This window comes from Caloenas nicobarica, unplaced genomic scaffold (assembly GCF_036013445.1).
Source record: "Caloenas nicobarica isolate bCalNic1 unplaced genomic scaffold, bCalNic1.hap1 Scaffold_1617, whole genome shotgun sequence".
Classification (NCBI taxonomy): Eukaryota; Metazoa; Chordata; class Aves; order Columbiformes; family Columbidae; genus Caloenas; species Caloenas nicobarica.
Window position 1 is genome coordinate 1 of NW_027017106.1, and position 11,588 is coordinate 11,588.

An 11,588-nucleotide genomic window follows, 5' to 3' on the forward strand; every position below is an offset into this window, starting at 1 on the left:
GGGACTGGGGGGGCACCGCGTGGGGGGGCAGGGCAGGAACTGGGGGTTTGTCCTTCCTGGGACCCCCCAAGAGACACCCCGAGAGCTGAGCCCCCCTGGGGGGCGCCCCCGTCCATGGGGAGGGGGCTGGGGGGTCCTGAGCGCTTCCCCCCTCCCCCCCAGACGCCTGGAGCAGCCGGTGGGTGGAATCGAAGCACAAACCCGACTACGGGCGGTTCGTGCTCACGGCCGGGAAGTTCTACGGGGACGCCGAGAAGGACAAAGGTGCGGGGACCCCCGGGGGCGGGCGGGACCCCCGGCGGGGCCGGGCCCCCCAGCGCCGCCGTCCCAACACCCCGTCCCGCAGGGCTGCAGACCAGCCAGGACGCGCGTTTCTACGCCATCTCCTCGCGCTTCGAGCCGTTCAGCAACCGCGACAAGACGCTGGTGTTGCAGTTCACGGTGAAGCACGAGCAGAACATCGACTGCGGCGGCGGGTACGTGAAGCTGTTCCCGGCCGGGCTGGCGCAGGACGACATGCACGGCGACTCGGAGTACAACATCATGTTCGGTGGGTCCCCCCGGAGCCTCCTGAACCGTCCCAGTCCCCCCCGTGTCCTCCTGCAACCCCCAGAGTCCCCACACCCCCAAAACCCCCCCATGCCCCTGCCCCGAGCCACTCACATCCCCAGAGCCCCCTAAGCCTTCCCATACCCCCCCAAGCCCCCACAACCCCCCAGTCATCCCCATGTGCTCCTGCAACCCCCAGAGCACCCCCCACACCCCCAAAACATCCCCATATTCACCCCAGAGCTCCCCACGCTCTCAAGCCTCCCCATACCCCTCACAGCTGCCCCAATCATCCCCATGTGCTTCTGCAACCCCCAGAGCCCCCCTAGAGCGCCCCTGCACCCCCCAAAACCTCCCCATTCCCCCCAAGGCTGCAGGGGCCTCCCTGACCCCCGTTTCCCCCCCAGGCCCCGACATCTGCGGCCCCGGCACCAAGAAGGTTCACGTTATCCTCAACTACAAGGGCAAGAACGTGCTGATCAACAAGGACATTCGCTGCAAGGTTTGGGGGGTTTGGGGGCACAGGGGGGGCTGTGGGGGTCATGGGGGGGTCCCCAAGCCCCCTGACCCCCCCCCGTTTGGCACAGGACGATGAGTTCACCCACCTGTACACGCTGGTGCTGCGTCCGGACAACACGTACGAGGTGAAAATCGACAACGCGCGCGTGGAGTCAGGGGCGCTGGAGGACGACTGGGACCTGCTGCCCCCCCGCAAGATCAAGGACCCCCAGGCCCAGAAACCCGAGGACTGGGACGAGCGGCCCAAGATCGACGACCCCGAGGACACCAAGCCCGAGGTGGGGGCGCTGGGGGGTTTTGGGGGGTTTTAGGGACTTCTGGGGGGCTTGGGGGAGCTCTGGAGGGTTTTAGGGGCTTCTGGGAGGTTTTAGGAGGTTCTGGGGAGCTCTGGGGGGTTTTAGGGGATTCTGGGGAGCTCTGGGGGGTTTTAGGTGTTTTGAGGGGGTGGGGGCTTTGGGTCAAGCAGCCCAAGATCAACAACCCTGAGGACACCAAGCCCGAGGTGGGGGGAGCTTGGGGGGGTTCTGGGGGGTCTTAGGGGTTTCTGGGGGGGTGGGGGGCTCTGGGACAAGCAGCCCAAGATCAATGAGCCTGAAGTGAGGGGGACATGGGGGGACTCTGGGGGGGCTTGGGGAGGATGTGGGGGTGCTCTGGGAGTTTTAGGGGTTCTGGGGGTGTGGGGGCTCTGGGGGTTGCAGGAGGACATGGGGGGACTGGGGAGGCCATGGGGGGCTCTGGGGGTTGTGGGGAGGTTTGGGGGTTGTGGGGGGCTCTGGGGGGGCTGCACCAGCACCCTGACCCACCCCCCCGTGCCCCCCAGGACTGGGACAAGCCCGAGCACATTCCTGACCCCGAGGCCAAGAAACCCGAGGACTGGGATGAGGAGATGGACGGGGAGTGGGAGCCCCCCGTGATCCAGAACCCCGAGTACAAGGTGGGTGGGGGGCGCCGGGGCGGGGCCGGGACCCCCCCCAGAGCCCTCCCTGACCCCCCGGCCCCCCCAGGGCGAGTGGCGGCCCCGGCAGATCGACAACCCCCAGTACAAGGGCAAGTGGGTGCACCCCGAGATCGACAACCCCGAGTACAGCCCGGACCCCCAGCTCTACGCCTACGAGAGCTTCGGCGCCATCGGCCTCGACCTCTGGCAGGTGCGGCGGGACTGAGGGCCCCCCCCCAAATCCCGCGGGACCCCCTGACACCCCCTGGGGACCCCGAATCCCGCAGGACCCCCTGACGCACCCCCCCGAGGACCCCGAATCCTGCGGACCCCCTGACACCTCCTCTGGGGACCCCGAATCCGGCGGGACCCCCTGACACCTCCTCTGGGGACCCCGAATCCCGCGGAACCCCCTGACGCACCCCCCTGGGGACCCTGAATCCCGCGGGACCCCCTGACGCACCCCCCTGGGGACCCTGAATCCCGCGGGACCCCCTGACGCACCCCCCCCCGAGGACCCCGAATCCTGCGGACCCCCTGACACCTCCTCTGGGGACCCCGAATTCTGCGGGACCCCCTGACGCACCCCCCCGGGGACCCTGAATCCCGCGGGACCCCCTGACCCCCCCTGGGGACCCCGAATCCCGCGGGACCCCCTGACCCCCCATCCCGTCCCCGCAGGTCAAGTCCGGAACCATCTTTGACAATTTCCTCATCACGGATGACGAGAAGTTTGCGGAGGAGATCGGGAACGAGACCTGGGGGGCCACCAAGGTGAGGGGGGACAGGGCCCCCCGTGACCCCGCTGACCCCGGGGACCCCCCGTGACCCCCCGCCCGCCCCCCCCCAGGAGGCCGAGCGGAAGATGAAGGAGCAGCAGGACGAGGAGCAGCGGCGGCGGCAGGAGGAGGAGGAGAAGCAGCGCGGGGACAAGGACGAGGACGAGGAGGGGGACGGGGACGAGGAGGAGGAGGAGGAGGACGAGGAAGAGCCCGAGCCCGAGGAGGCGGCGCCGCGGGACGAGCTGTGACCGCGCGGGGGCGCTGCTGCCCGCGGGGCCGCTCTGTCTCTGTGAGACCCGGACTCTATGGCCCCGCCGGGCCCGCGAGGACTCAGGAACGGGCGCCGGGCCCGGGAGCGCGGGGAGGGGGGGGGGGAGCGGGGGTGGGGGGGCTGACACCGGGAGGGCGGGGCTCCGCGACTGTACGCGCGTGGCGATCCGGTTTCTATTAAATTAACGATCGTCCCGGCTCCGCCGCCTCCATCTTCCCGCCGCCGCCGCCATTTTGTGCCGCCGCCTCACGTGACCCGGGGGGGGGGCGGGCGGGCGTCATAGGGCGGAGCCGCCCTGACGCATTTCCGGCGCCGCGCGTCACGTGGCGGAAGCGGCGGGGCGGCCGCCGAAAGATGGCGGCGGCGTGAGTTGCATGTTGTGGCGCCGCCGGGAGGAGCCGCCGCCTCCGCCATGGCCGTGACCGTCACGCTGAAGACGCTGCAGCAGCAAACGTTCAAAATCCGGATGGAGCCGCATGAGACGGTGCGGGGGGGGGCGGAACCCGCGGGCTGGGCCTTCCCCCCCACCCGGTTCCCCCGGGATCGCGGCGGCCCCGGACGGGGCCGCCGCGATCCGGGGGGAACCGGGTGGGGGGGGCGTCTTCCGGTGCTCCTACCCCCCCCAACTCCATCCGGGGCTCTGTGGTGGTTCTGGGGTGAATCTGCGGTTTTTGGGGTCCCCAAAACCGGGGGGGGGGGGGGGGGGATTTTCTGGGCTTTGGGGTGACTGTGGGTTTGGGGGTGATTGGTTTTTGGGGTGATTCTTTGGTTTCTGGGGTGACTCCTTTTTGGGGTGATTCTTTGGGTTTTGGGGTGATTCTGGGTTTTGGGGGGGATTCTCTGGGTTTTGGGGTGATTCTCTGGGTTTTGGGGTGATTCTTTGGGTTTTGGGGTGATTCTGGGTTTTGGGGTGATTTTCTGGTTTTTGGGGTGATTCTGGGTTTTGGGGTGATTTTCTGGTTTTTGGGGTGACTGCTGTTTGGGGTGATTCTTTGGTTTTTGGGGTGATTCTGGGTTTTGGGGTGATTTTCTGGTTTTTGGGGTGTCTGCTGTTTGGGGTGATTCTTTGGTTTTTGGGGTGATTCTGGGTTTTGGGGTGATTTTCTGGTTTTTGGGGTGACTGCTGTTTGAGGCGATTCTTTGTTTTTTGCGGTAACTGGGTTTTGGGGTGATTCTGGGTTTTGGGGTGATTTTCTGGTTTTTGGTGTGACTGGTTTTTGGGGTGATTCTTTGAGTTTTGGGGGTGATTCTTTGCTTTTTGGGGTGATTCTGGGTTTTGGGGTGATTGGTTTTTGGGGTGAATCTCTGGTTTTTGGCGTGATTCTGGGTTTTGGGGTGATTTTTTGGGTTTTGGGGTGACTGTTTTTTGGGGTGATTCTTTGGTTTTTGGGGTGATTGGTTTTTGGGGAGATTTTCTGTTTTTTTGGGGTGATTCTCTGGGTTTTGGGGCGACTGGTTTTTGGGGTGATTCATTTTGGGGGTGATTTTCTGGGTTTTGGGGTACTGCTTTTTGGGGTGATTCTTTGGTTTTCAGGATGATTCTGGTTTTGGGGGTGACTTTTTCGGGTTGATTTTCTGTTTTTTTGGGGTCAGTCTCTGGGTTTGGGGGTAACTCTGGTTTTTGAGGTGATTCTCTGGGTTTTGGGGTGACTGTAGTTTTTGGGGTGATTCTGGTTTTTGGGGTGAATGTTTTTTGGGGTGATTTTCTGGTTTCTTGGGGTAACTCTGAGTTTTGGGGTAACTGTGGTTTTTGAGGTGATTCTCTGGTTTTGGGGGTGATTCTGTTTTTTGGGGTGATTGGTTTTTGGGGTGACTCTTTTTTAGGGTAACTCTCTGGGTTTTGGGGCGATTCTCTGGTTTTTGGGGTGGCCCCCCCTCTCCCCCAGGTGCAGGCGCTGAAGGAGAAAACCGAGGGGGTTTTGGGGTGACCCCGCGTTTCGACATTACTCTGTGGTTTTTGGGGTGATTCTGTTTTTTTTGGGGTCCGCCAGGTGCGGGCGCTCAAAGAGAAGATTGAGCTGATCCTGTGTGTTTTTTGGGGTGACTCTGTGTGTTTTTGGTGTGCCCCAGGTGTGGGCGCTCAAGGAGAAGATCGAGTTGATTTTGTGTGGTTTTTGGGGTGACTCTCTGTGTTTTTGGGGTCCCCCGCGTGCAGGTGCTCAAAAAGAAGATTGAGTTGATTCTGTGGTTTTTTTGGGGTGACTCTGTGCTTTTGGGGTGCAGGTGCGGGCGCTCAAGGAGAAGATCGAGGCCGCCAAGGGCCGCGACGCGTTTCCCGTGGCCGGGCAGAAACTCATCTACGCCGGGAAGATCCTGAGCGACGACGTCCCGATCCGCGAGTACCGGATCGACGAGAAGAACTTCGTGGTCGTCATGGTCACCAAGGTGGGACCCCGGACCCCCAAAGCCCCTGGAGCCCCCTGGACCCCTCTGGCCCCCCCAAACCTCCCTGGAGCCCCCTGGACCCCCCCAAACCCCCCTGGACCTGCCGGGATCTCCAGATCTCTCTGGACCCCCCAGACCCCCTTGGATCGCCCCAAACCCCCCGGATCTTCCCAAACCCCGCGGACTCCCCCGGAACTCCCCGGATCCCCCCCAGAGCCCCTGGTGCCCCCGGCCCCCCCAAACCCCCCTGGATCCCCCAAACTCCCCAAGAACCCCCCAACCCCCCTGCTCGCCCTCCCCCGCAGGCCAAGGCCCCCCCGGGCCCCGCAGCCCCCGAGGCCGCAGCCCCCGCCGAGCCCCCCCCGGCCCCGGGGCCCCCCCCGGCTGCCGACACCGTCCCCCCCCCGCCGGCCGCCCCCAGCGAGGAGCCCCCGGCCCCCGACGCCCCCACGGCCCCCGCGGAGCCCCCGCCCGGGTAAGGGGGATGGGGCTGGGCCGGGGGGTTTGTGGGGGACAGAGTACAGTTTGGAGGGGGCACAGGGGGTTTGGGGGGAACGGGGTTTGGGGGGACATGGGGGGTTTGGGGGGACACGGGAGATGGGGGGAGAAAATGGGGTTTGGGGGGTACAGGAGTTTTGGGGGGACACGGGGTTTTGGGGGCAGCAAAGTACAGTTTGGGGGGGAACAGGGTTTGGGGGGACACAGGAGATTGGGGGAGAAAATGGGGTTTGGGGGGGGACATGAGGTTTGGGGGGCCACAGGAGTTTTGGGGGACACGGGGTTCAGGGGGGTACAGGGTTTTGGGGGGATGTGGGGGGTTTGGGGCGGGACATGGGGGTTGGGGGGTGCGGGGTTGGGGGGCAGCCCCAGCTCGGCCCCCCCCGCCACGTCCCCCCTTTGTCCCCGCAGCTCCGTCCCCCCCCCGGGCAGCGCCGGGCGCTCGGCTGACGCCGCCTCCACCCTCGGTGGGTGCCGGGGGGCACGGGGGGGACACGGGGGGTCCCCTGGGTGAGGGGGGGACACGGGGGGCGGGGGGGATGTTGTGGGAGAAGTTTGGGGGGCGCGCGGGGGAGGGACCGGGGCCCAGAAATGGGGTCGGTGGGATTTGGGGTCCTTGTCACGGGGTCGGGGGGGTGGAGGGAGGTGGGAGGGGGGGCTGGGGGGTCCCAAGGGGTCCGGAGGGTTCTTGGGGTGTCCCAGGGGGTCTGGGGGGGACTCAGGGTTTCCGGGGGGGCCTGGGGAGGGGTCCCAGCGCTGCCCCCCCGCAGTGACGGGCTCCGAATACGAGACCATGTTGACCGAGATCATGTCCATGGGCTACGAGCGCGAGCGGGTGGTGGCGGCGCTGAGGGCGAGTTTCAACAACCCCCACCGGGCCGTGGAGTATCTGCTGACGGTGAGGGGGGGCGGCGACCCCTGAGCCCCCCAAGGCCCCCCTGACCCCCCCCAATCCTTCTGGCCCCCCACTGACCCCCCACCGGGCCGTGGAGAATCTGCTGATGGTGAGGGAGGGTGGGGACCCTCCCGAGCCCCCCTGACCCCCCGCTGACCCCCCCAGGGCATCCCCGGCAGCCCTGAGCCCGAGCGCCCCCCGGTGCAGGAGAGTCGCCCCCCAGAGCAGCCCGTGCCTGAAGGTCAGTGGGCGGGGCCTGGGCGAGGACACACCCACTGGGCGGGGCTGTGGCTGACCACACCCCTGTGGGCGTGTCTGTGGCTGTGCTGGAGGCTCCGCCTTCTTTGGGTGGGGCTCACGATCCCTCCCCCCGGGGGGCGGAGCTTGAGATTCTGTTGGGATGTGGCCTTGAGGCACCTCCCTTTGTGGGTGTGGTCTAGGACTAAGCCCCGCCCCTGTGGAGCCCAACCTGGGTCATTGGGGGGTTTATGGGGTGGGGGTGTGGCCTGGGGTACCCCACCCCTTTTGTGGGTGTGCCCTGGCCGGGGGCGGGGCTTGAGGGGCGTGGCCCCTCCCCGTGGGCGTGGCTGAGCCGGCCCCGCCCCCTGCAGGGGAGAACCCGCTGGAGTTCCTGCGGGAGCAGCCGCAGTTCCAGAACATGCGGCAGGTGATTCAGCAGAACCCGGCGCTGCTGCCGGCGCTGCTGCAACAGCTGGGCCAGGAGAACCCGCAGCTGCTGCAGGTACCCCCGGGACCCCCCTGAGCCCCCACACACCCCCAAACGCCCCCCAACCCACCCCCTGTGCTGCTGCAACAGCTGGGCCAGGAGAACCCGCAGCTGCTGCAGGTACCCCCGGGACCCCCCTGATCCCCCCAAACCCCCCTGGCCCCCCAGCAAATCAGCCAGCACCAGGAGCAGTTCATCCAGATGCTGAACGAGCCGCTGGGTGAGCTGGGCGAGCTGGAGGGGGAGGTGGGCGCCATTGGGGACGAGTCCCCCCAGATGAACTACATCCAGGTGACGCCGCAGGAAAAAGAAGCCATAGAGAGGGTAAGGACGCGGGGTCATTATCAACCAGGGTTAACACTGCGGTTCACCGTTGTCAGTAGGAACCGGAGTTAACATTGGGGCTGAGCTATGCGGGTCTTTCACAGCCATCAGTAGGGACCAGAGTTAACAGCACGGCTGATCTGCTGATATGAGTCTCTGTGGGTGGCTCAGAAGTATCAGTAGGGAGCAGTGTTAACAGCACTAAGGAAGTGGAGAAACAGCACCCTTAGAGCTGTCATTAGGGCCCAGAGTTAACGCAGGGGGGAGGCAGCGATTGGGCGGTGGGTTCCAGAGTCAACAGCAGCAGAAAGCAGCTGCTGGTGGGAGTTAAATAGCGGCTCTTGGCCATCATTAGGAACCAGAATTGACACTTCTAATGAGTAATGAGCTAATGGGTTGTGAGAAACACGCTCCGGAGTGAACAGTGGGGCCTGGGGCCATCAGTAGGGCCCAGAGTGAACGCCCTCCCGCAGCTCAAGGCGCTGGGCTTCCCCGAGAGCCTGGTCATCCAGGCCTATTTCGCCTGCGAGAAGAACGAGAACCTGGCGGCCAATTTCCTGCTCAGCCAGAACTTCGACGACGACTGAGGGGCCCCCCCGCCCCTCCCCCACCCGGCCCCCCGCGGGGGGGGGGCGGGACTGCGGCCCCCCCGCCGGAGCAGCAGCCGATTGGCGGAGCCCCCGGACCCCCCTCAGCTGGGGGGGTCTCGGCACAAACCGCTTCATCCCATCCCCCCCCCGCCCCGTCCCGCCGGGCCCTGGGGGTGGGGGAGGGGGCGGCGCGGCGGGAAGAACCACGAGTGGGGGGCGAAGATTAAACGCAGAATTTTAAACCCATTTTGGTGTCGTGATGCGAGGGGGGAGGGGTCGGGGGAGCCCCCGCCGGTCCCGGGCCGGGGTGGGGGGTCCCCGGGAGGGGTTCAGGAGCCCCCGGGGGGGGGCCCCGGGGGGGGCCGCTCGGCGGCAGCGGCCTCGGCGGCGGCCAACGCGCTCCGGGCCGCCTCGTCCCGCTCCCGCCGCCGCCGCCGCTTCTGCTCCCGCCGCTCCCGCCGCTCCAGCTCCGCCAGCAGCGCCTGCGCGGGGCCGCGCGGGGGCGCCCCGGGGCGGGGCGGGGCCAGCGCCAGCCCCGCCCCCTCCAGCAGCCGCCGCCGCCGCTCCGCCTCCGCCCGCGCGCGCTCCCGCGCCGCCGCGCGCTCCTCCCGCCACGCGCGGACCCGCGACGGCATCGCGGCCACGGCCGCGGCCACGCGCTGCGCCCTGCGGGGTCAGCGGGGTCAGCGGGGGTCACCGGGGGGGACACCGGGACATCAGGGGACACGGCGGGGACACAGGGACCCCCGGAACAGGAGCGTGGGGGGACACCGGGGGGACACGGGGAGGTAACCGGGGGGACTCGAGGACATCGCGGGGACGGAGGGACCCCCGGGCCGGGGACACCCCTGTCCCTGCACCCACCCCGGTGCCGGTTCCCCCAGTGCCCCGTGACCCCCCCCGGTGACCCCGTGACCCCCCGGTGAGCCCTGCCCCCCAGTGTCCCCGTGACCCCCAGGTGACCCTGTGACCCTCGGTGACCCCCCAGTGTCCCCGTGACCCCCCGGTAACCCCGTGACCCCCCGGTGACCCCGTGACCCTCGGTGACTCGTGACCCCCGGTGACCCCGTGTCCCGCCCGGTGACCCCGTGACCCCCGGCGAGCCCCGCCCCCACCTCTCCTCGCGCTCTCGCGCCTCCTCGCGCTCCCGCCGCTCCAGCGCCGCCTGCCGGTCCCGCAGCGGCGGGTCCCACTCGCGCTCCTCCGCCTCCGCCTCGCGCAGCCGCTCGGGGCCGGGCCAGAGCGACCCGGCCGGGACCCCCGCGGCCTCCCCGAGCCGCCCGAACCGCCGCGCCGGGTCCGCGGGGGCCGGGCGGGGGCGCAGCGGCAGCGGCGGCGCCCGGTAGCGCCGGGCCGGGGCCGCGATCGGCCGGGCCGGGCCCAGCGCCGCCGCCAGCGCCCGCCGGAGGGCCGCCGCCATCCTGCGCCGGAAGCGACGGGAGGCGCGGGCGGAAGCGGCTGAAGGCGCGGGCGGAAGCGGCTGAAGGCGCGGGCGGAAGCGGCTGAAGGCGCGGGCGGAAGCCGGGACGGGAGGTGACGGGCGGGGGCGGAGCCGGGGAGCGGGGGGACGGTGGCGGGGGCGGCTCGTGCGGGGGGGTCTGATAACGGGGGGGATCTGATAACGGGGGGGGTCTGATAACGGGGGGGTCTGATAACGGGGGGTCTGATAACGGGGGGGATCTGATAACGGGGGTCTGATAACGGAGGGGTCTGATAACGGAGGGGCTGATAACGGGGGGTCTGATAACGGGGGTCTGATAACGGGGGGGTCTGATAGCGGGGGTCTGATAACGGGGGGTCTGATAACGGGGGTCTGATAACGGGGGTCTGATAACGGGGGGGGTCTGATAACGGGGGGTCTGATAACGGGGAGGGGCTGATAACGGGGGTCTGATAACGGGGGGTCTAATAACGGGGGTCTGATAACGGGGGTCTGATAACGGGGGGGTCTGATAACGGGGGTCTGATAACGGAGGGGCTGATAACGGGGGGTCTGATAACGGGGGTCTGATAACGGGGGGTCTGATAGCGGGGGGTCTGATAACGGGGGGGTCTGATAACGGGGGGGGTCTGATAACGGGGGTCTGTCTGATAACGGGGGTCTGATAACGGGGGGGTCTGATAACGGGGGGGGGTCTGATAACGGGGGGGCTGATAACGGGGGTCTGATAACGGGGGGGTCTGATAGCGGGGGGGGTCTGATAACGGGGGGTCTGATAACGGGGAGGGGCTGATAACGGGGGGTCTGATAACGGGGGGTCTGATAACGGGGGGGTCTGATAACGGGGGTCTGATAACGGGGGTCTGATAACGGGGGGGTCTGATAACGGGGGGGTCTGATAACGGGGGGTCTGATAACGGGGGTCTGATAACGGGGGGGTCTGATAGCGGGGGGTCTGATAACGGGGGGGTCTGATAACGGGGGTCTGATAACGGGGGGGGACTGATAACGGGGGTCTGATAACGGGGGGGTCTGATAGCGGGGGGTCTGATAACGGGGGTCTGATAACGGGGGGGGACTGATAACGGGGGTCTGATAACGGGGGGGTCTGATAACGGGGGTCTGATAACGGGGGGTCTGTTAACGGGGGCTCGTACCGGGGGTCCCGGGGCCGGGGAGCCCCGTCGGTGTCGGGGGGGGTCGCTCCGAGCGCTGCGGAGCCGCCGCCCCTCCCCCCGCGGGGGGGTCGGCACGCGCGGGTTCCCCTCCCCCCCCGCCCCTCCCCCCCCGTTCAGCCGCAGCCAAACCCGGATCGGCGCCGTTAACCCCCCCGGCCCCGCCCCCCGGGCCCCCCGGACGCCTGGGTCCCCCCCGGACGCCTGGGTCCCCGCCGGGGGGGCGGGGGGGCGCGGGGTCCCGGGATCGCTCCCCGCGCGGGCCCCACGGGGGGGGGCGGGGGGGCCCTAATGGCTTCCAGGCCTCGGCAGCCGCCAGAACCGTCCGTGAGCCAAAAACCCCCGAAATCGCCCCAAATCGCTCCCCGAGCCGCCCCCTCCCCCCCCTCCAGCCGGGGACCCAGGAGTCCGAGTCCCCTCCCGTCCCAGCCCGAGGGGCGGGGCTGGAACGCGGCCCGTTTTGGGGCAGTTTCGCCCCATTTTGGGGCCTCTGCG

The 11,588-nt window shown here is 67.9% G+C and overlaps 3 protein-coding genes across 3 annotated transcripts; 2 read left to right on the top strand and 1 right to left on the bottom strand.

The window, feature by feature from the left end:
- Positions 1–141: 141 nt before the first annotated feature.
- CALR (calreticulin) lies at positions 142–3,163 on the top strand (the record flags this gene model as incomplete). Its single annotated transcript, XM_065657964.1, has 8 exons — positions 142–264; positions 347–550; positions 957–1,051; positions 1,137–1,346; positions 1,889–2,002; positions 2,073–2,216; positions 2,687–2,779; positions 2,856–3,163. Coding segments are annotated over 8 exons (1,163 nt in total), but the record flags the coding sequence as incomplete, so codon positions are not given.
- Positions 3,164–3,363: 200 nt separating this feature from the next.
- Positions 3,364–8,723, top strand: RAD23A (RAD23 homolog A, nucleotide excision repair protein). The gene is made up of 9 exons (XM_065657966.1): positions 3,364–3,542; positions 5,282–5,443; positions 5,749–5,918; positions 6,353–6,408; positions 6,712–6,839; positions 7,002–7,077; positions 7,448–7,578; positions 7,732–7,887; positions 8,361–8,723. The coding sequence occupies exons 1-9, from the start codon at positions 3,471–3,473 to the stop codon at positions 8,472–8,474; spliced, it is 1,065 nt and encodes a 354-aa protein (XP_065514038.1). The 5' UTR covers positions 3,364–3,470; the 3' UTR covers positions 8,475–8,723.
- GADD45GIP1 (GADD45G interacting protein 1) lies at positions 8,696–9,912 on the bottom strand. The gene is made up of 2 exons (XM_065657967.1): positions 9,593–9,912; positions 8,696–9,143 (listed from the first exon to the last, which is right to left on the bottom strand). The coding sequence occupies exons 1-2, from the start codon at positions 9,895–9,897 to the stop codon at positions 8,807–8,809; spliced, it is 642 nt and encodes a 213-aa protein (XP_065514039.1). The 5' UTR covers positions 9,898–9,912; the 3' UTR covers positions 8,696–8,806.
- Positions 9,913–11,588: the final 1,676 nt, after the last annotated feature.